Below are 24835 nucleotides of genomic sequence, written 5' to 3' on the forward strand. Positions count from 1 at the left end.
GCTACAGCAGATGTTATACGTCTTTTTGTTGTGCTACATACTCCGCTTCGCATCAAATCCTCTTGAACGTGTTTCCTTTTGATGGAAGCATATCCTCCTATAATGAGATTTGAAATCGCTGAATGCTGTCGTTTTTGAAGTTGTCGCCAGTGGAAAATGTAAAATCACAAAGGAGGCGTTGCAATGGACAAAATACAAACATTTTAGACCCAGGATGCTCACTATACTTTGAAGGTATCAAAAAAGGATTAGATGGTTACCACAGGGCTATACACACTTGCGATAGCTTTATTGCAACTGTAAAGAGTTTGGATGGTGGTTTTCTTTTTATTGCATTTTCAAAACGAAAAAACACAAGAACAAAAGTGTAAGTTTAGTGTATATTGGAGTGGATTTAACTGTGTTTTTTATGTTCTCTTGAGTAAGCTGCAAATGTGAGCATGTCCGGCTAACTTAGTGATGTTCCAAGGCCATGAGCACATCACTAGCTAACCTTACATTAGTTTGGCGCTTGAAGGAGCCCCAATCAGGACTGAAAGAGTTATCTTAGCTTATCAGAAATAGGTTTACGTTTGCCAAATTCATCAGTTTGTCCTCATCCTCATAGCCCTTTCTCTTGTAAAAGTGAAATACAAACAATAAAGCCTTTATTGTATTCAGTTTATAAACCTAAACTCCGTTGCTTGTCCAAGAAGGGCTGCAACTAACGATCATTTTCATTGTCGATTAATTCAATTAATCGATCAGTTGTTTGATCTATGAAATGTCTCCCAAAGCCCAAGATGACGTCCTCAAAATGTCTTGTTTTGTCCACAACTCAAAGATATTCAGTTTACTGTCATAGAGGAGAAAATAAACCAGAAAATATTCACATTTAAAAAGCTGCAATCAGAGAATTTTGACGTTTTTTCTTTAAAAAATTACTCTTAATCAATTATCAAAATAGTTGGCGATTAATTTAATAGTCGACAACCAATCGATTCATCATTGCAGCTCTATGCCCAAGTATGTTTTTCTATAGTAAGCTTAGCATCCAAACAGGGAGATGCTAGACCAAAATAACAGTCTGAACTTCCATTTTTCCTCATCATATATATAATACCAGACCTTACTAGCTCTCTACCCTGCAATACATGAAGCTGCTCCTTTATATTTCCATGTCTTCTACATGGATCATTAAAGCTGATTTTATTGCCTGGGACATGCAGTTTAGTCTTTTAACACAATATCCTGTATATAGTCATCAATAGCATATTTAAGACCCCTTTTCATTGTTGTTGCTTTAAAACGAGTCAGCCAGAGACGGTGTTTTCAACCACATGATGGAGTTAATTACTGTAGCCAGCTACCTACAGCTGATAAAATCTGCTAGTTAAAGCTGTCGTGTCAGTCAGCAAAATCAATGCTTGTCGGCTACAAACGAGAAGCCTGCTTTAGTCTGCGTCTGTGTGAAATCAGTGACCTAATGTTTAAAAAAATAGCTGTAAATTGAGAGTGGTAAATCTGCCACTGCATATGTGCGCAAACAGAAAGCTTGACAGGCGTAGCAACAGTAACTAAGGGCGACAGGGCTTAGCGAAAGATCAATTGATAGATGCAGAAAAATCATTCTACTTTACATTTGACTTTAAGTCTATGTCTTTGAAGTGTGTGTAGCAGGCAGACATATGGCATGTTCCCGTTTCCCAGGGTTTGGTTTCGGTCCTGTTGTGTCTGTTCTATTTATGGCCTTGGTACCTGTTTTATCAGTGTTTTCTTAATGGAGGAGGCAGCTGTTTTCATGCAGTGCAGACATAAGAATGACACTTCATCCTTGTCACTTACTTACTGTTGAATACTTCTGTCTCTATAAAAAGCACCGGTGTGAATTGTCGTCTTCTCTCGTCTCTCTGTCCATTCATCTTCCTTTTTTTATGGTCCTACTTACTCTCTGTGTACACATATTCGAATCGGAGCGATGATCAGTTCAGAAGTGACCGTAAAAATCTCCGCGGCAAACAGAGATGCTTGCGCACACACGCCGCAGGTATGCCATATTAGCAGTGTATATTGACTGTGGGCTCAAGAGCTGTGGTAGTGACATTGATCGGTTTAGATCCCCCTCTCTCTTCGCTGAGATTGAACTGTTTTCCCGTCTCCATCACTCTCTCTGTCGCTGTAAAGATCACATTGGGAGGATCAGCTGCCGCCTGGCTGAATTCTGGGCAGCAGCCTCTCCGACCTTGGCTGCTGTTAGCTGTCTTATTACCTGCACAATGTGTGTGTCTATGTGCGTGTACTGCGGTTGAATCGGTGTATATACAGACTTTACATTCGATCTTTGCCCCCTTTGAGGTGCATGCATGTGTGTGTGCGAGCGATCTGTTTCCTGCCCTTGCTGTGCCGTCGAGATGATGCCCTGGCTCTCCTCTGCACGTCAACCTGCTGCATGCGAGGTGCTGGCCCGCCGCCCGTCCTCCTCACCTCGCCGCTGTCAACTCCCCTCACTTCCTCTCTCTGCCCGCGCACAGGAAAGCCAGTTTCATGTCAGGTTGACTTTCAAAAGGGCTTTTCATCGCAGTCCCACTACCGCTCGCTTTGCTCGCTTTCGCTTTCGCTACGGCCTCTTTTTTTTTCAGCCAATTTGAGACTGAAGTGTCGAGGCCAATTGCAATTGATTTTTGGCGCGCAAGACTGCTCAGCTGATTGAAATGGCTTTACTCAATAGAAGGAGAAGTTATAGGATGTATGGTATTTTTTCTTCATTTAGATTTATGGGGCAAAAGAAAAGAGGATTTACAACTTTGAAATGAGATTAACTCCAATCTCGGTGACAAAGCTCCAAAAATATGATTACTTTGAAACTGACTGTTCTCCTCAGCTGAACGATTCTTATGAATTCCTAAATTAATTGTGTGGGTGTTGTAGAGTGCTATTGCCTCAGAGAGTCTGTTTAATTCATCAGGTTGACTAAACCTCCAACTGCGACCCAGTTCACTTCTTACGTCTCCTTCTTTTCAAGCCGACCCCTCTTCGGGGACTGTTCCCATTTGGAATGTTTATCCAGTTAAGAGGAAAGCCTTCAAACCACACAGAGACAGAAACAGATCTCTTAGTTAAATGCTTGTCTTGAATTAATAAGCCCCCCCAAACATCTGAGCCACTGGATTATTTGAAGTTTTGTTTGTCTGAGGGGAGCAGACCAAGTGTCTTCCCGCCTCTTCCTGCCTCTCATCGTTGATTGAATGGGGCCTTTTCAGCCTTCTTCTAGCAACACCAAAGGTTGGCATCGCAGTGCATTGCAGGGTTGATTTGCTTTGTTTGTGCTTCTTTTCTGGAAGTTGCACAGAGAATTGCTTCTGTTGATTCAGTAAGCTGGGTTTTACTTCTCCTGCCATTTAAGAGGGAACTGCAAAGAGATGGAGTAGACATTTTATGTGTTTTCATGTTGTCAAAGGAATAGTTCGACATTTTGGGAAATGCCAAGAGTTAGATGTAGGGATGTCACGTGAACCGATGCTTCATAACAAAGTCAATTCTGAAAATGTGATGGTACTCGTTTTTTTGGGCTCAAGGCTCGAGACTAATGGCGTCCCATAGTCCATGGGGACGATAGAATATGTGTTTGGGACGAACAGAGATCTTCACCGGGACGAAAGGGATTTTTGTATGCATGTATGTATAACTATTGATTAGTAAGTGACAAACCAAGCGCTGACGTGTTGGACGCAGTAAACTCACTATCGATGCATCCACGGGACTATCCTATTTTTTCCCTGATAATGATACATTGTGAACAACAAATCCGTGTTGAAATCGGCAGGAGAGCTAGATAACATTAGCTGTTAGCAGCCGGTGGGCAGCACAGTCCTGCTTGGCTAAATAAATGAGCAAACAGCTAACGTTAATGGACGTGACATTATGTTACATTATGATGCCTTCAAGCTCTATTCAGTAAAAGTTAGTATTGGGCAAATGTAAATTATAACATATCATGATGGGTTCAAATTTAATCTTGTAAAATGTAGTTTTTGGTCAGTATGCAAACGGTAATAAAGGTGTGTTTGTTGAAGTACATGGGATTTATTGTTTTATTTTTGTTTTTTACCGTGGTATCGAATTGGGTATCGAGAATCGTGGAATTTCACCGGTATCGGTATCGACTACTAAATTTCTGATATCATGACATCCTTAGTTAGACGAAAAGATTGATACCACTCTTTGTTTTCACACTAAATATGTTGCAGGAGCCAGCAGATGGTTAGCTTAGCTTAGCATAAAGAATGAAAGCAGGGGAAAAGCATAGCTCGCATGGCTCCGTCCAGCACATCCAAAGCTCACAAATTAATATGATAAATCTTGATTATTTAATCTGTAAAAAAAAAAGGATTTAACAAACATGAAAAGCTAGCTGTTTCCACCAGTTTCCAGTCTTTATGCTAATCTAAGATAAGCTAACGGACTGCTGTCTGTAGCTTTGTATTTACTGCACAAATATAACAGTGATATCTTCTCATCTAACTCTCAGCAGCAAGAAAGTGAATAAGCATATTTCCCAAAATGTTGAATGACAACTCAAATCCTATTATTTAAAGACATGTACTGATGTTGCACCAACTGTCCGATAGCATGAAGCAACACTAAACCAGTCACCAGGGTCACTCCAGGCGGTGGTGTCTGTTTCTTCTCCTCCTACCAGACGTTACCAAAAAAGATGACATCCAACCACTGTGGGATTGACTTGAAGTGGCCCTGTTTGCCACAGGCCTAACCTCCTCTCCAAGCATCCACCTGGTGTCTTTATTTCCCCCCGCCTTCCACCAGTCGCACCCTCAGGGGGGAGGGAATCTGAAGAACTAAAAGTGGAAAGCGGCGCTGCTAAAAGCGGTTGAAATGGATCCCCTTTGTGTGGGGGCGAGAGGGGAAATACGAAGGAAAACCCCCCACTGTGGAAGCCTTTGTGCGGAGGAGTAAAAAGTACTTCTTGGTCTGGGCGATGGCGGCGGATGGACACCTCAGGCAGTTGGTTCAGTTGGGCAGAGGAGATGACAGCAGAGGAGAGTTATTGTTTGTATATGTATGCTTGCTATGTACACAACGTAGGCACAAAACATGATCTTATAGCAGCTTCCCTCCCAGCGGATGGTTCTCATACCTTGTGAGGCCCCCGGCTATTCTTGCTAACAAGCAATTTGTGTTGAGAGCTGGCCTCAGATAAAATATACAGGCGCTGGCATGGAAATAGTACAGAAGCTTTGATGCCAGTGAGAAAATGCCCACTTTCTACTGGTATTTATTGCTTTCTGACAGCAGATGGTTTCGTTGGTCAAGTGATAAAATACACTGCGATTGTGGTGGTTTGTGTTTCATCCCCAAGGGCATCTGAATTTTAAAAATAGCAGCCCAACTAGAAGTATTTTCCCTGAGAGTAATCTCTGCTGTTAATGGATCAATAATGGAAATCTCTTTTTGGATCATGTTTCCCCCCTACCTATTTATCTCCAGCCTAATGACCTGTCAGTGGTTCCATTTTGACCTTGATGGTCATTACAAAGCCCAGTATCATATTTCAGTCTTTGAGCTTTTTGAAGAAAGACGCTTTCATGTTGTTTCAATAGTTCAACTCGAAAGAGTAGCAGAATGGATAGCTTAACATCAGTGATTTATGTCTCTTGTCTTCTTGAATCCCATCCTCTTCTTTTAGGCTTTGTTTACGCAGCACCTCTAGAGCTCGCCGGGACGCAGCTACGGCAGCGAAAACGAGGCGTATTTGTTTTCCATCACCCCTCCGAAATAAACTTAATTGGAGTAGTGAAGAGCAAAACACATTCTTCACAGCCAGGATACATGTGAGCGGCTCGCATGCCGTAGTAGCAGATGCCCGGGTTGAAGCAGAACTGTGCATTATCTTTTCCTTCCTGTGTCTCTGCTCGGTTCGCTCAGACCAGCGCGGGCCTTCTGCTGCTGTGTCGTGCTGACATAATGAGTATGGGGATGCTAAAAATACTGATGCACAAATGGAGCATGCTACACTGCACACATTTATGACATATGTTTTAGCATGGTCGCTGATGCTGCTGTTGTTTCCCCGAAGCAGAAAAAGGGAACTTCTTGGCTTGTGTTTGTGATGTAAAGTGCAGCTGTTTTTCCTTTTTGAATCTGCTTCCAGTAACACACATTTATGATTCCTAGTTCTTTCAAAATTCAGTTCAGATCCAGCATTTTACATTACGGTATCTACAGGTACAAGGATGCACCCGATTTTGACATTTCGCAACATTCTGCGGCTTCATTTCCTCCAGCTTGTATCAAGTTCAGAGGTTAGTGTGGTAATGGTAGTGATTGACTGGGCGCTTGGAGCCAGGCCATTGATTTGTGGGGGAATGTTTCCAGGCATCATCAGTGGCGATGCGTCACCCATATAAGCTCCCCCCGGGACCCTCATCTGGACTCCAGCCATAATCCTCTTTGCACAGGCTGTCCTAATGCGCTAGTAACCTCACCACCGCCACCACCTAGGAATACAGACTTTGTGACGGCGGCTGGCGGGGACTGTGCTTGCTTGTCATATAGCTGTGTGGGATTGGACACACAACATGCCAGCGTACGAGTGGGGATATTCTAGGAATGGATGTGTGTAAGGCCAGTCTCCAGTATTACTCCACCTAAACACAGATGCTAATATCAATATCATATATTTTGAAATGCGAGAACAAATACACCATCCGGTCAGTCTGGTTACAAATCCTTCTTCTTTTGCTTGGATTTGCATCCTATAACCCCCTAATCTCATCTTCAACCATATATAAATTAAACCTAAACATAATCAGTTGATTGGTGGAGCTTGTTTGAGGTGGGGGAAGGTTGTTATTAAATGCTACTAAATGAGATATTGAGGTTTTCCTTTTACATGAGTAATGATGCATCATGCAGTTAACTGCATTACATATCAGTTGTAGCATTTAACATGTAATCTTTAAAACAATACATTTAGGGCTGGTTAGGTTGCAACGAACGATTATTTTCATTATTGATTATTTTCTGGATTATTTTCTCAATTGTTTGGTTTATGAAATGTCAAAAAATAATGGAAAGTGTCCCTCGCAAGTTCTTAAAACCCCAAGGTGATGTGTTCATATATCTTGTTTTGTCCAGCTAGTAGTCAAAAACTCAAAGATAATCAGTTTATAATGATAATAAATAATAAAATAGAAAATCAGTAAATCTTCATAAGTAATGTGGGTAATGTTTGGCAGTTTTGGCAGAAAAAAATACTTAAATGATTCAATTATTTTGAATCCTTTCCCATTGCAAGTATGTCATGCCGTTGCACTGTTCTTTCTGTTAATTTTCCATGGTGTGTCACGTTCAATGTCACAGACGTGCTGGCCAGCACTGGAAGCAGGGTTAATAAACAGTGAAAAAGTTAGTGTTTTATTTTGTGTTTCTGTCGAGTTTTAATGAATTGTGTTTTGCAATGATCAGTGAGGTAACAATTCTGTTTCTGTCAATGGAGTCTGGTGGCTAGGAGGAGAGGATGGGAATTGTATGTTTTGTACGTTAATCAATAATAATAATTGTCCAAATCTCGGTTGATTTCATTTATTATATTCACTTCAATGCGCATTATATACTGTAGCACCGCACCAGAAAAGGGGGTGTCATGTTTCCATCACTGCGGATCGAAGCTGGAGCTGGTAAATACCTGTGACTACTGCAGAGGCATTTGTCTGAGTCATATGTAGTGCACAACATGATAAAATGAATGTGTGAATGAATGAATGTGCTTTAAAGTCACTGTAATCTCACTTATCTTGGCATTATCAATGTCAATTTAGTTGTCAGTTAATGTTAATGGGTCAGCCATACATTACTAGTTATATAACAGAGATCCCAAGCTCTGACTGTGTGGGCCTTTAAAGCTGATATAGGCTGATGGTGATAGTTTTACTCTATATACTGTATATATATGCGCTTAATTATCCCAATCATGATCTGCCAGGCTTTACCGAGCACCACAGAAACGGAAGTGAAGAGAATATGAAGGGAGGGTAGGGAGGAATGAAAAGCGAAAGAGAGGTGGATATGGATGAGACGGAGGAGGAGACAAAGCGAGGCGGAGACAATCAGACAGACGCAGAATGTGACGGCTGATGGGCTGTCAATTGATGGTCCACATGGCGTTCCCTCCTCAGAGCCGAGCTGCCAAGGCTGGCTGGCTGAGCAGAGCAGCGTCCCAGTGTGTCTCTATCTGCCCGTTTGTGCTTCAGGAGCTCTCTCTGCAGCTCATTAGAATCTTTATACTTTCTTCCCCCCGGGGAGCAGCAGGCGTTGAACGGGCACACAAATGAGGCTACCTTTCTACTTTGTATAATGGTGTTCAGTCGCAACGGTGGGAGGAGAAAAACAAAGATGAAATTAATCACTCTAGCCTCGTCCCTCCCACCTCTCTCATCCCTCTTCCCCCCCTTCAAGTTCACAGCTCCTGCAGACTTTTTTAACTAGTTTTATTTAATTACAGACAGTGTCAGGGTGCACACTACTGCCGTTGACCTAAATCAGAAAACTGGGGCGTGTTTTTTTTTTTTTTTTTTCGCCCCCTCCAACTTCTTACTCCACTCTATTGATTTTGTCTGCGTTGGACCCGAGCTCGAGCAAATTAGCCGAGCGCGGCCATCGGCTTGACACTGTGTCTGCCTCTGTCTCGCTGTTGCATCTAAAATAGCCTAGTTGAGCCTAGCCACGGCTCCCCTCTCCCCACCAATTTGATCTTTCGAGGACGTGTAGAGGAGTTATCCATTCGGGGGTCCATGACAGGACGAGAAGCGTTCTAAAACAAACTGGAGGGCAGTCTCTTTGTTCACACTGATGTCGTCGCAGTAATGGAGAAGATTAAGGCAAAGTGTGAAGCAGCTCCTCGAGCTAAAGCAAAATTCAAAGCAGGCACTAGGGATTTTCTTGTGTGACAGTTGAGTATCGGTTAATTATTTTTCTGGTTCTAGATGGCTCGAGTGGCTACTCTCTCTCTCTCTCTCTCTCTCTCTCTCTCTCCCTCTGTGTCTCTCGCTCAGTGTAGCTCTTGGCTGTGTGATTTCCTACGTGGTTTGCTTTGACAAACACAGCTCCGCAGTCCCCCTTCGCCCGAGTTTGATTCCTGGAAGAAAGCGTTCCAAACCATCGTGGTTCTCTCTCTTCTTTTTCTCTTTTTTTTTTCTCCTCCATCTCTCCGAACCCAAAGTTCTCCGACCCCAGGAATAATCCTCCTTGATCCACCAATGGCATGCGGCGCACAGGAAAAATAGCCCGACGACAGCTGAACCCCTTTAGCCCCGCAGGAATGTTTGGCCACGTGCGCACACGCACACACACACACACACACACACACACACACACACACAGAGGCCATACATTCAAACGCACAGTGCAGCACAGTGCGGAGCAGAACAGAGCGCTTCATTCTAAAGATGGCTGTTTTGGAATCGGTCGCAACCAGCCGTCTGCCCTTGTTTACATTAGCGCTGTCGACTCTGGATGAACATGAAAGCAAATTTGGGGTGCGAGACACCTCTTGGATTTTTTTTTTTTTTTTACATGAGGCCTACATTTCCTGACAGCAAGCGGCATGCAAGACGCACGTAAAAGGAAGGAAATCCACTTCCCACAGAAAGCCATTAGGCGATTGTAACACAAACGATTTCCCTTTTATAAACCAACTTGGTACGCAAGAGAGTAATTGTTTGCTTTTTTGTCGGTTCCATTAAATCAGTGTTTCCTGATCTGCCCCATTACTTCGGTGTGTGTGAATGTGTGTGTGTGACATCCATTATTGATCTGTCTTAAGTTATAGCAGATGTCAGAAGCACTGGCATGCCAACAAGCCGCAGAATCCGACCCTCATTCTTCAGTTTTCAGTGTGTGTGTGAGGCTCTCTTTATAGCAAAGAATGAAGAATCAGAGCCAGTATAGACATGGACACACTCACACACATTCATTCTCCATATCTTGTGGCTCATGGAAAAGCAGAATGCATGTCACATGAAAAACATTTTATTTTTATTCTGAGGCTTGGGCCGGATGACAGATTCCGTACTTGTCATATTTCTTGGTTGAGTCGGCCGTCGTCGCTGCCTGTCGCCATCGTGTCATTGTTAGTGATGCTCTATTGTGGTCCCCGCGTTAAATGGCATCCTCAGCTCTTTCTACCCTGCCGAGCTTGGAAGGACTTACGGCAGAGCTTACTTTTTGCTGTTGCTTACAATTGCCTGGTACCAAGTGGTACACCCTGTACTTGGAAAATGCCACTGTTGAATGCCTCTTTGTTTAGAGGCCCTTAGGATACTGAACTGTATTGGGAACAGATTTGCACTCAAAATCAGATTATAGACTTGCAAAGCAATAGTCCTTACCTTTTGGCAACAAAACTCGTCATTTAGAGTCAGAAACACAAGAGTAAATGCAGTTTAAGGACTTATTAATGCCTGTGATTATCCTGATTTCCGTCTGTATTAAACATGTGAGATAATTTGTACAAGAACCACAGCAATGCTCTCTCTTCGTATAAACCAAAATTGACTGTGTGCACAGTGGTTTGTGTTGTTTGGTGTTGCTGCGTTGATGCAAGTTCATGGGTTTCATGGTTGTTCATTTAATTTCTGCCCCAGTCGCTCTTCCTCTTCTTTACTCTCTCACCTCTCTTCAAGCAACGGTTTGATCAGAAATCACGGCGTACAGTGTTCAGTTAACACATTCATTAGGTTTGGGTGGCAATATTTTGTTTTGCATTGACACTGTTTTATATCTGTTGCAATATTTCACTGTGCTGATGACATGGCATTTTGGTTGGCTTTTATGGATAATTCCCATTGTGATATAGTGTATTTTTAAAGCTGAATATATAGGGAAATATGAAGTGATAGTTTGGGTGATTTAAAGTGGGGTTGTATGAGGTACTTATCAATAGTCGGTGTATTACTTACAGTAGATAACGGTAGCTAACTTTGGGGATAACCTCTTCCCTTTAATCTGCAGATAACAAGCAAGACGGGAACTTGGCCTGGGAGTTGTATAATTTATTAACCGACAGCCTAAACTGTACACACGGCACTGCTACATTCACAGTTATACGTTACTGTTCATACTCACAGTCCATCACACACACACACACTCTCTCTCCTGCTACCTGTATAACACATTTTAGTTTAAAAAGCATCTTAAAAATACATAATTCCCAACGATTGCCTGCAATGCACTAGCAGAAGCCCTACACCAACTATGAAATAGTACCTCATACAACCCCACTTCAAAACACCTGAACTATCCCTTTAAATGGCGAAACATACACACATGCCCACAAACATACACTGTTGAGTGTTCAATCTGTCCAGTGAACATCTTGCTACTCTGCACACACACACACACACACACACACACACAGTTAATGGTTATAACTAGCTATCTCTTTATCATTAAACAAATCATCCATCCATCCATCATGTATCCCTTCAGTCTGGTGTCCATTTGTTTTGCTGAACATGCTGCGCTTCACAGGGCCTCCCTTTAAGTTGTTAGCTTAGCTCAGGGGTCAGCAACCTTTACTATCAAAAGAGTCATTTTAGGCAAAAAAAAAAATTAAAAATCTGCCTGGAGCCGCAAAACATTTGAGTATTGTGATGAAGGTAACACAGTTTATAGTCTAAGTATATAGTATATAAGTCTAATGCAGTGAGGGCCAAAGAGCAAATGTACTACGGAGTATTAGTGCCACATTAAGGGGAAAAAAATCTGAGATTTCCAGAATAAAGTCATAACTTAACGAGAAAAAAAAGTCGTAATAATACCAGAATAAAGTCATAACTTTACGAGAAAAAAAGTCGTAATATTACGAGAATAAAGTCATAACTTATCGAGAAAAAAAAGTCAGAATATTACCAGAAAAAAGTCATAACTTTACGAGAAAAAAAGTCGTAATATTACGAGAATAAAGTCAAAACTTTACGAGAAAAAAAGAAAATAACACGTAAAAATTACTACTTTATAATATTATGACTTTATTCTCATAATATTATGACTTTATTCTCGAAATCTCAGATTTTTTTTTTTTTGCCTCAATGTGGCCCCTAATACCATAGACCTACAACAATGATAAATAAAAATGAAAATGTAAACAAAAAACAGTTATTCATTTCCATTTTTAAAAATCCACAGCGAGCTACTGGAGAGGGGCTGAAGAGACGCATGTGGCTCCGGAGCCGCAGGTTGCAGACCCCTGGCTTAGCTGCTCTCTTCCCATGTTAAGGGAAGCTGATAGATTGATTCCTATTGTGAAGCATTGACTAACTAGCTGGCTGGCCAGCTTAGCTGAGATAATACGGTATGCTCCAGTGGCTTGTATTTGTGTAGCAACCTGCCATCTGTGTGTCCTTGAGTGGTGCCACTATGTGTGTGTTTCTGAGTTACTCCACGCTGCCACTTCCTGTGAAGTGTCTTCAATTGCCCTGGCTGTGCTCGGAGGCCATCGCCGTCTGTCAGTGCACGCGTGGTGCTTTTGAGCAAGCACGACATCATCACACATGCACACGCACGTTTCAGTCAGTGTCTCGACCCCACGCAGTGAATCCGAGCACACATCTAACATCCCGACCTGCACCCGGCGGCCCTTCAGCTCATCGCGGACGACCCACACTGTGGTCTTTTCATTCACTCCGGTGCTTTTCATACACTCCCCGGCGACTCGAATCACTCACTGACGCTTCAGTGCTCTCTCTTCTCTTATACAGTCTCTCTGTCTCCACTTGTCACTGAGCTCTTTGTTTTTATCTCCTCGGGAAGAGGGCGGGATGAAGGCTGCTAGGCCAGGACGTGAAGTGAACGTATAGAATAATGACTGGTATTTGGGATGCCAGTCCAGCGGGATTTTCTCTCTCTCTCATCTGTTTATGATGCTTCTTTTATTCTCCCCTTCTGTTTTGTGTTTTTTTATCTTGTTAGCAACAAACTAGGCTAAATAAGACTCTTGGTGGTTGGCGGCAGGATTGCCAACTTTGAGCCGACATGAAAAACAAGTAACGTAATTGCTTCGATTGTCTTCAACTCTATAATTAGCTTCAGCCCTATCATCAACATTGTAATTTCTCCCTCCTCCCCTCTTTCTTTGTCATTGTCTCTTTTTCTTTGCTCTCCAGTTACTGCGAGGCTTAGCATTCAGCGGTAGCAGCATGGGGTCATTTCTCCGTGTCTAGCTGATATCGTGCTTCACAGGGGACACGTACAGTCAGCCTCATCGCTAATGGAAGACTTATGATCCGAGGGGGAATTAGATGAAAATGGCTTACGAGGTTGAAGTCAATATTATCCCCATGGTCCACTGCTGACATTTATCTTCAGGATCCATCTTCTTGCCGTCTTTTTTAGATCTTTACCAAACTTATTTTCCCCTTTCTTTTTCTATTTGGCCATCTTCCCCATCTTCCAAAGTCACCCCTTTTCACCTTTTTCTCCTTCTCTCCTCTCTTCTATCACTTTCTCGTCCCTCCGTTTTCATTAGTTCATCGAGCCCTGTTGATCGACCCAACTCTTCCCACTCAGGCTAACCTTTCCCCTCGTCCTTCCCTTCTCTCTGCACATGTGTGTGTGTGTGTGTGTCGCCCTTGATCTGAGGGTTGTTAATCAGATGAGGCAGAAGCCTGCCTGCCCATAGGGACGATGTTAACACAGGCTCATGCTTAGGCTTATTGCCTTTAACACACATCTATAAAAGGGTTGGGACGATACACCTATCTCCCGATTCGATATACTATCACGTTACTTGGCCGCCGATTCGATATGTATTGCGATTCAATATTATGATCTATTGCGATTTTTGTTAACTTTTTTAACACTAGAGCTTGGGACAAAGTTGAATCATACACTTCTAGGGACTTTTGCTTTGGAAAATATCTAAATTAATACATTAAAATGTTTGATTTTCAGCATATATGTTGTCAGAGATGTCCAGAAGTCAAATATATCAGTCATTGTCTGGTGTTATTTATAAAAACTTTTCCAGCAACCCAAAAATCAAAGAATAAAGACATTTCCCTCACAAATTAGTGGTATATTCCTTTTGATTTATAAGGGACATGTAATGTTTTATACTTCTGGTGAATACAATCCAATAAATCTTATTTCCATATATATGTACTTTGTATATATATATGTTGTCGTTTTCTTCTCTGACGTATCATCCGGTTTCTGTTCGCTACGGCTGGCCGGCTACTGTTTGTTTTGAGTGACGGATACACAACGGATATGACGTCACGTTACTCAAACTACAACAATAAAAGCGGTAACTTCCTTCTACCTCTGCGTAGACTCAAATGAAGTAAATATATCGATACTGGCATTAAAAAATCAATTTCAAATCGTAAAAAAAAATCTCAATTCGTGAATCAATTTTTATTATTCCATTTTATGTTAACACAGCCTCTTTTTTTAGGCTTGTTGCCTTTAACACACATCTACAAACAAACACACATGCACAAATACATATTCTATAGGTGCATTAAGATGCCACACAGACACCAGGGTATGTGTGTGTTTAAAGCCTGAACCCAGGCTGTGGTTTTTCACAGAAATGAACCTGTAAAGTGTCTCTTTTCATTTCCTCTCTGGCCTCAGCAAAACCATAGCCCCCTAGAGAGTTAGGCCTATAGGCAGCATGTATTACCATGCATGCATGATAGAGTTACCCTTTAAGTCTATTTATGTGTTTATCTGCTCCCATTTAGTGCCAGGAAACACGGATGGATCTCATTCCGCAGTGAGGAATGCTGAACAATAGTTTTAATTTTAGCTCAGAGGAGGCGTCTGTGTGCGCTATTGAGTTGCTGAAAGTTCACTCGTTGTCTGTGGGCTTTTGTGTCACCGCTCGCACCCTACAATTGAGAGCGCGGCGGCGATGTTGTGGCGGCGCGTTGCCCTTAACAACAAACCGGTGTTCAGAAATACCCTGCATCTGTGTGTAATAAAATGCGTAACTGGTTCCCAGGCTACTCGTGCAACAATCCAGCAGGTTTAACTAAGAAGAAAGTCTCCATATGGTCGTTCATGGCTCAGTGCAGATTCAGAGATGCCGGGCGTGCTACCCCCTCCCGACCCCTGCTCACGGCGCTAACATCATGCACGTGGGTGTGTTTGTGTGTGTATCATGTGCCTCCGCAGACCTATGAGTGCAATCTCATGCATGTGTGCATGCTGAGATGCTGTATGTGTGCAGTACAACATGCTTTTCATCAGAGTGGGGCGGGGGAAATATGTTTTAATGAGGTGATAAGCGCCAGCTGTCCAGTATGATACGACAGAATCGAATGGTATGATACCAGTAGCACATTAACACAGTAACACACGCTGGGTGCACAAATGAGAACCATCCTTCAAACTCTGAGCTGCACAGCTCATGCATCGTCCTCAACTTATGCATTCAAGCAAGCATTAACATTACATTTAAATACTCTAAACTTTGAATTATATATCCTCTTTACAAATTGTCTTGCTGTCTTTATTTCCTGGGGGATGAATACATGCTACTGCATATACACCTTCAGATAATCATTCAACAAAATAACAACTTTTTTAAGCATTTACTTGATTAAGAAGCAAGAGCATCTTGATATGCAGCGCAAAATTTATTCCATAAACTGACACTCCGGCACCAAGGTGCTGTTTCAGAGAGAATGGTAGCACCTTATTTATTGCTTCTGGGGCATACGGATGTATAAAACTGGTCCATAAATTCTGCATCTAGAGGATGATGTCTTACATAATCCCACAGAACATCTTGGATAACTGATCTTAGACATGGATTGAGACCAAAAACAGGCCTGTGGGTAAGACAAGGCAGGGGGGCTGTGTTGGTGGAGGCGTATTGTTCAACGTACCAGTGAGACAATGAATTACAATCCAGTAAGTCCAGTTGGAGTAACAGTTTAATGTTTCGCATTTTAAATGAAGTCAAAAAGAACGATAGCTTTCAAATGAATTTGCATCATACAGTCCAAGTAGAAATAGAGATGGGTGATAAATTAAACCGTCAAGTGTTAAGAAAGGTGTTGGGTGACTTTGAGTCTCCACCACAGCCCAGTCCAGCAACTCTACTGGAGGGATAAACACCATTCTTACAAAAAAGATTCCCTCATTTGGTGTTTTATCGAGCACCGTCTCACCTAAGGGCCCCAAATCGTGCATCATACGATACTAGTGAGAATAGCGTTCAGCTGGATTGAGATCTGGAGACTGCGAAGGCCATAGGATATTTTCACATCACTTTAGTCATCATCAATTCTGTCACCCTTCGCAGCCTGTATGGGAGCATCTGTTATGTTTCGCCACTAATTTATTCAAGTCTTTCCTTTAATTTGTCATCCGTCTGTATGTTTTGGCAAACCTGCTGTTGCCCCTGACAATGTCTCAGTATCTCTCTCTCGCTCTCTCTCTCTCTCTCTCTTTCTCTCTCTCTGTGTTCTTTGCTGTTATCTAACAAGTAGGGGCTTTTGCTATTTTCTGATCTGTTCCCCTGCTTTAATGTCATCCTTTGCCAGAGCTACGCTGAAGTTACAAGCATTGTTTTTTCAAACAGCAAGTTATCTCTCGGTGACAATGTTTTCAACTGTTTTTTGCACATTCTGTACCTGAAGCTGTCATCACAGTACAAAGCCTTTGGAGCTGATGAATGCATTTAGCTTTCAAGATGAAAATAAGTGGGGAATGATTTAGATTTTATTGTGTACACAATGTCCAGACACACATCAAAAAGTGTACACTTTTGACAGTCAGTAACTTTCCACATGTTAGAATTACACATCTGTAAGAGCATCTAGTAAACTATTTGTGAAATGTAAAGCGTGTGATGATGGTGGTGTGTTATCTACTAGACAGGTGGGACCCGATTATGGAGAGCTTCTCCAACCACAGCGAGCCTGACGTAGCTGTGTAGCAACATTAATTAAGTTAAATCTTGAATTTCTACCGCTTAATTCACCAACTTTATCACTTCATATACAGTTATAATCGGATATCTTCTCCGTGTCACGCAGCCCTCTCTTCTTCTCTGTCTCCCCCATGATTTATTTGACTGTTAGCGCCCTGCTCTCGTCCTCACCTCTCTCCGCTGGCCCTGCCGTCGGCGTGCACACATTTCAGAGCCGACAGAGAGCATCTCTGCTACCCTCAAGCTGCCGTACAGTACAGCGAGAAACAAAGTGAAGTGATACACAAGGGCTGACAGCTACTTATCTCTCCTGCCTCTCTTTGACTCTCCCTCCCTCTTTCTGTTTCTCACTCTCATCCCGTCTTTTATCTATTGTCTCTCTCCACCGCTTTGTTTGTCAGTCTCACTGTTCTGCTGTCTTTATCTGTCCTTCACCTTCTCTCTGTCTCTCTTTCTCTCTGTCTTTACCCAGACTCACCCTTTTTTACTCCCTATTCAGCACAAATCCCACTAGTGTCTGTACATCTATAGGCTTGAGGCGGTGTCTGTAGGCTACACTGCTCTGTCTTTCCCATTTTGAGTCTCCTGACAGACACATAACACAAATAAAAAATCCAAACTAAGCCATTTTAGAGGTTTTACCAGCTCTGCTTTTCAAATCCAATTGATTTAACTTCACCTTGGGGCAGCATTTTCCCTTTTTTTTTTTTTATAAAGGCCACACCTTCAGTGTTTGAACTGGAACTATGAGATAAAAACACAGATGCTGTTTTTGGAGGATTTTGTTTCATCACTTTTTTCATCACCGTTTCATCATCCTCAGTGTGGACATGACTGCTATTTGGGCTGCTATAGCCTGGAGCTATGAAAGCGAGCGTGTGTGTTTTTGTTCCAGTGGTGGGTGAGGGTCTATTGCCGATGCCATGTCAGTGAGATGTGATGCCGACAGCTAAACACACAACCTGCCAAATACATCATGAATCTATGTGGATCGCGAATGTATATGCGTTGTGTTTGTATGCACTCACAAAGGTCACTCACTCTCAGGTATGCACAGGTTTTGTACGGGCCGCATTCACGTGTTCTCTCTGTTGATTTCCTGTCAGCTTCGGGCGCGCGAGTGTGTTTACATCTGCATGTGCTGCTGCAGCACGAGTGCATCATTTGTTGTAATTTGATTCAAGAGAGCTTGAAGTGCAGATAGAGGTCAGTCACACCTCCTCTTCCGTGAAAGAGAGCGGTTGAGGGATGGTAGAGATAGAAGAATAGGAAGTGAGTCAGAGCGAGAGAGAAACAGATTGATGCAGGAGGTTTCATTTGACACTCCCACTTTTAACCGTTATACCTGAAAGCAGATGTTTGCCTTTAAGTCTTTCTCTTTTTTTCCTGCTCTGTCAGTGGGAGATGCAGCCTACTCTCCACTTATCTATCTCTGTCCCTCCGATTTATCCCTCCATCACTCTCCACCATCCCTCTCTGTCTGCCTAAATCTTCTTCTTGTGATGCTTTATCATCAACCACACCCACACCCTTCATTTTCCCTCCTCTCCCTCTGTATATTTTAGCCTTTCTTCCTCCACTCTCCATCTCTCTCGCTCTGCAGGGTGGGAGGATGTGTAGGCACCAGTGTCGGTGGGACTTCAGCTGCTGCTGAAAATCAGCACTCTTTAAAGCTGCAGCTCCCAGCATTTGCATCTGGAGGGTTAAGAGCATTAGAAAGAGAGAATAGATGTTTTTGTGTGTGTGTGGTGTCATGAGCTTTGTTAAAAAAAGTAACCACAATGTAATTTAAAAGATGATTCTGGCTTATCAGAGCATATTTTTTTTATAGTTTTGGCTTCCATTCTGTGCCCATTGTCCTCACATTGTACCCACCAAGTTAATTGCTGAGATCCGGGAACGTGGCAACATGCCTAAAAAGAAGGAAAGCGAGGCAAGAAAATCAAGCAGTGAGAAGTTTGAAATCACAAGTCAGGCTGTTCTCATACACTGTTTGTAGCTATACCTATGAAAAGTTAATGCACTGTAATTTGTATATACTGTATTCCACGAAATCAATTCGTATGTAATCCGCGTAATCGGGAACCAGGAAGTATTCTTGCCGTGGTAGTCAGTGTTACACGGTGGTCGTGCACACACCGATTACAATACCCACATTACTTACCCATTGTTTTGCTTTTTTTTACAGAAATAAATCCTATGCATTTCATTTTCACACCATGTTGCCAATACATAGTCAAACAACGGACGCTACAAACTGAAAGTGAAAGTGTCTGCTCCGTATGGAGTCTCAGCACAGAGTAGCATGAGTCAAATTTCACACACACGGAGACGAGAGAGAGAGTTGACAGACAAGATGATGACGGAGGATTTGGTGTCGAAGCGTAAAACAAAAGCGCCTATTTGGCAATATCTCAGATTCAAACCCAATGCTATAAAGGAACCGTAACGTTAATGAGGCAATCGCTGTGAGGAGCACGGAGCGGTCACAACCAGTATGTGTGTGGCGCTGCGGCGCCAGGTGGAAACCTGCGGCCCCGCAGCCAAAGCTCGACAGGAGAGGCCAGACACACAGCCATCTGATGTTAAAGATCAAAGTAAGCGCGCTATACATGTTGACCATAATCTTTTCTTGTAAAATGTCGGGTGTAATCGGTAACACCGGTGTTGTCACAAGTTTATTGACCGGTAGGAAAATTTCCTCACCTTCATATCTCTAGCAGGAAAGAGCAACAAACGCTGCGTAAGGAGGAGGTGGATGGGTGGGTCAAAAAACACTGGATTTACGCCCAGGTGAAACTCCAGTGAAACCACAAGTCAACGTTGATTCGTCATGTAACTTCCGTACTTAAGTTACGTCACTTCCGGAATTATTTTAACCCACGATCTTTTTCTAAACCTAACTAAGTAGTTTTGTTGCCTAAACCTACCAAGTTGTTTCCTGTGAAGACGGAAGTTTATTTTGAAAAGACTGGAGCGGAAATAGACACATGCGTCACGCGTTGCTGGACATTCGTAGGAAAACGCACAAAAAATGAGGAACAATTTTTCGTAAGATGTCATACAAACCGTTGTATTAGTATAAGCTGCCCAGGTTAGTCAAAGCTATTTTAAAGATACAACTAAGGCGTAATGTGAAATCGCAACCGAAACCGTCTGTTGTTAACACCCATCGCAGTTTGCTGACCAACTTCCTGGTTCAACTATGACCTAACGTACATGCCTGAGTTGTATGCAACCACACTTTTCCTGTGTAATTTACTGTAAGGGTATTACTGACATTTCAGTTTTTACCTTCAAATCTAATAATGTTGCTCAGCTGTTCAACTCTGCAGCTCCCCTCAGCGCCACGGAGCGTTTTAGCGTCTTTCAGCTCATTGTCTTGATTTTACCGCCAGCAACTTTAGGGTTTTTTGTTCACTGGCTCTCACTGCTCTCATCAACCTAATTTCCAGGCAGCAGTTTTCAGCAAAAAAAAGCTCTGATAAACCCACTGTACGCTATCTGATAGCACCAAACAGCAGACAGACAACGTTAGTAACTAGCTGGTGAACATAGTGCAGCATAATGCTGACACATTAGCCATATCAACTATATAATATGTCAATGTGTGTTTATAATTTGCTGCACTTCCCTCAATTAATGCAGCAGTTAAATGTGCAACATACCTGATGAAGATGATGAATCTTCCTTCACACTTGACTCGTTCGGCGCACGTTGGAATGTGTTTATTGTTTACAGACGTAAAAAACACTGGAGTCGAATTCACGGTGGAACCTCAACAGGCTTCCTCTTGTCCTCCTGGGAGAGCTGGCGTCAGATCGCTTCCCAGTGAAATCCGGGCTGGTTTGTTTTTGGCAGGAATGCCATTCAGCCCAGTCACAGGAAGTGCCCCTCATGCGCCTCGTTGGCTGCGACTACTGTAGCTATCCCCAAGGTATAAAAGAGATGAACCACAGGAAAGCGATACGGGATTAGAGAGGGAGGATTGGGATAAAGATGGCCCGGAGTCTGTTTTAGTGTACAAACCACTGTAACACTGGTACTCACTGCTTGATACACATGACAAATTGATGCAGAACAGGTGAGATAAAACCTCCCAAGAGGATTATAAATCATCATCTCATCTCAACTTTGGCATCAGTGGGCTATCTAATGCATGCATTTAGCTTGCTATGAACACACACACACACACACACACACACACACATACAGTCAGATTAATGCCTGGGAATGAGGTGAGGTTTAGTGCACTGACCTATATTTCTATTTAATCTGAGTCGTTTATGATTTCTCCTGCTGAGGCCAGTAGGACAGATTGAATGTTGCTTTTGTTGCTCTCTGTTTTCCTGCTCTTTATATGATTGGGGGCAAAAGCTGGTGTCACATTAGCGGGTAATCACGCTAATGAAAAAGCTAATGGAGGAAAAAAAAGTGTTTTCCCATGTTAAATACACTTTATTTAGAAAGTGTAAATTGAAAACTCACCGTGCACAGCTTGTATTTATTTCTGAGGTCTTTCATGCATCAGATACTGTTGAATAAAACGTGACACTTGAGGCAATGCTGAAATGATACTGAGCCCTGGAGCTGCACTTTTTTGTGATGCAGCCATTTCAAAGAAAGTAATAACATTCCTCACACAACTCTGCTGCTTTGAGAGCTTCTGCTCCAGCAGCGTGATTTGGGGCGAAGGGTTATATTGTTGCCAGTGATGGCGGTTAGGTTGCTATCTCCACACACACAAAGGCAGCGAGAGGAACCTTGGCGGCCGGCGACGGGAGAGAGAAGCGAAATGAAAGCCGTTCCTCCTGGGTGATTCCGTCGGCCTGGCTTTTGTCTGCGCCGCCTATCATCGCACTTTTATGTCTGCACATGTGTGTTTTTTGTCTTCTCTCTCCCCGTGTGCACCAACTGCCAAGTTGAGTTCTGTTCAAGGCCTTCTCTCAGCGCCGCTACTTCCAGCCGCCGTCTGCCTGCTCTCTCCTCCCGCTGCCGACCCCTGTTGCTTCCCCCTGCTTTAAAATGCACGATGCCATTTCCCAGCATTCCAAGCAAAGAAATCACCTTTTTTTGCGGATGCACACGAGTGCACACGCGCCGACTTAATCTGTCTCCAGCTCGCACTAAAGCTGTCAGATACCTCTCCTCCTGCTCTGTCACACTCATGTGATATTGTGTGTATTTGCGCTTGCAAGTGTGCCTCATATATGCATAAACACGTCTTTGTGGTTTCTCTTGCTGCACACGCTCCCTGAGTAAGTCCTTGTGTGTTGTTAACCACACTCACAGACTCGCTGCCTTGGATCCATGAGGCAGTGGGACAGTATTTAGACATGACGTGGAGGCATTTTAGCCCCTTTTTTACCTCACCGCATAGAAAGATAAATGCCAGAAGCCTTTGGTTTGGAACACAGCGTGCATCCAGTTGGCGAAGACAAAACATAGCTGAGCTAGTTTTGGTCCGAGTAGGAATGTCTCAGTCACATTGCTGGAATAAAAGGCGCTTTTGGTTTGGCAAACGCACTCTCTGACAGCGCTATGCTTTTTGGACATGCAGAACATGCAGCGTGAGGAAGTGAAGAGGTTTACTGGTGTAGTTAACTTTCAGTTCTGTGTGTTAGGTTGCTTTTTTAAAGTTCACCTTGTAAATTTGTAAGAAACAGGATGAAAACAAGCATTGCTTCCCCATTCTGGATATCACTCTTCCTCCCCTTCTTCGTAATAAACTCATTAATAAGCTGTTATCTTACAAATGTGTGTTATCATGTTTCATAACGCTCACACGTAGATTCCCACGCACAAATTAGATATTCATGATGCTTTACTTTTTGGCAGCAATGGAGGCCAGTGGAGCACCACCAGTTGACGTGTTGTGAAATTAGCATATTAATGATATAAATGCTGTATAATTAACACGTGGGAGGGGATTATGCACATGAATCATTGTCAGATCAGTCGGGAGAGAAGAAAGGGTCAGGCTAATGAGGTTAAAAAGCACATTAATGTGATTTAGTGCAAAAAAGCTGGTAAAAGCCGTGGGCTCAGACAGAAATCAGTAGCGTCTTTAATGTTTTTCCTTACTTTTATGGTGAAATCTCTGTAAAATTGAGTCTAGCAGCAACATAATATCATGCTTTGATAACTGGCAGTATACCTGCCTCGTTCAGTCGTTGCTTTTTTTGAAGGAGGAGCAGTGGTGTTCCTCTTACGCGGGGCCTGTGGCAGTGTTTGTTCTTCTAAAGGAGCTTAGGCGGAGCGTTGAGCAAACCAAATATAACGTGGTTTGACAGGCCTTGACTCCAAGTGGCAGCCTGAAACACATGCAAGCCTAATCCGAGCCTGTAGGCTTTCTAGGGATCTCGATTTACTCAGCAGAATTCACTCGCAGACTACCAACACGCATAAAGTCCTGATGGATTAAGGCGAGGTGAAAGCGCATTAAAGAGATCCAAATGCAACCTCTGACTTCAAGGTCCCATGTGGACACAGCCGCTGTCGTTTAATGAATGGATGATTTGCTTCCAGTGCAATTTTGTTTGATCAGATATGCAAGTTAGGGCTGTAAGTAATGATTATTTTCATTATTGATGAAGCTATCAATCATTTTTAATTATTAATCATTTCATCTATATTGCCCAAAATTAAAGATGCTCAACTGAAGTTCCCAAAAGCCCAAGGTGACTTTTTCAGACCTTAAAGCTGCAGTCGGGAACTTTGAGCAAAGTTATTTTTTATAAAACTGTCACTATATCCTGACAGTAGCGCATGAGACAGATAATCTGTGAAAAATGCATGTTCCTCTGCCTCCTCCTAGAGCTCCGAATGGCATGTGCAATATTTCACTCGGCTGGGTCACAAACTTTATCATTTTACAACAAAACAGTACATTAAAATATGTTTTAGGAACATGACTTTTTTTCACAGATTCACTACTGTCAGGATATAGTAACAGTTATATACAAATAACTTCATCATATTTTCTCTGCAGCTTTAAAGGGACCTGTGGAAACCCAATGTGCATGAATTAATTTTCGCAAAAAGGAGACCCAACCCAAAAGCAACCTTAAATAGTCAGACCTGTAATTAGACCAGTTTAACAATACGGTCGACCCAAACAGAACAGCCAAACAAATAGAAAGAGAACACCAACACAGGCATCGGCATAATGCACCTCCAGTTACTGAGCAGCATAAAGCATACCCTACTCTATGGTGACCATAATTTACTAAATGAACACCATGCTGTCGAAACTAGCGATTGAGACCATAAACTCATGTTTACAATGTTTACTGAGGTAATAAATCAAGTGAGAAGTAGGCTCATTTTCTCACAGACTTCTATACAATCAGACTTCTTTTTGCAACCAGAGGAGTCGCCCCCTGCTGGCTGTTAGAAAGAATGCACGTTTAAGGCACTTCTGCATTGGCTTCACTTCTCAGAACCGGAGGTTGCCCACTGATATTTGATAAAGAATGATTTTTGCATCACTATTGTTAGTGAATATAATGTTGACCTTTTCACCATGCTGTTTCTCTCTTAATGACCTTCACACGAGCTCAGAATCCCAAAGGGACGTCCTCAAGTGTTGACGGAGATGGGTGCTGCCACGTCAGCCCCATGAAGACCCAGTGTGACACACTGCATCAGTTTTAAACCACCAGCTCTCCACCACAGACCCTCTGAATTTAATTTTAGACTTTATATATTTGCTCTCTGCCTCTCTGTTGGTGCATTTGTCAGTTTCGATTCCCTCACCTCTCTTGTTTTCTCTTGAGAAGATTGACAATAGTTTTTTTCCCTGCCTCTGTCTGTCCTCTGTTGTTGTGTCTCTGTTTGTTTGCTCTTCCAGATTGCCGTCTTTGTGTAATTTCTAGTTTGGGGACGATAGTC

The 24835-nt window shown here is 42.6% G+C and overlaps 1 protein-coding gene across 12 annotated transcripts in view; it reads left to right on the plus strand.

Moving 5' to 3' along the window:
• dock4b (dedicator of cytokinesis 4b) overlaps window positions 1-24835 on the plus strand; it is a 140712-nt gene that overhangs the window by 8504 nt on the left and 107373 nt on the right. The window contains exon 1 of one of the 12 annotated variants that reach the window (XM_074626373.1): window positions 8929-8947. The exons of the other annotated variants lie outside the window; for them this stretch is intronic. Within the exon in view, the coding sequence (XP_074482474.1) occupies window position 8947 (1 nt within the window). The 5' untranslated portion in view covers window positions 8929-8946. Of the gene's footprint in view, window positions 1-8928; window positions 8948-24835 lie in introns of those variants that run through there. 12 annotated transcript variants of the gene reach the window in all.

The sequence above is a fragment of the Sebastes fasciatus genome, chromosome 23 (genome assembly GCF_043250625.1).
Source record: "Sebastes fasciatus isolate fSebFas1 chromosome 23, fSebFas1.pri, whole genome shotgun sequence".
In the NCBI taxonomy this organism is placed as follows: domain Eukaryota; kingdom Metazoa; phylum Chordata; class Actinopteri; order Perciformes; family Sebastidae; genus Sebastes; species Sebastes fasciatus.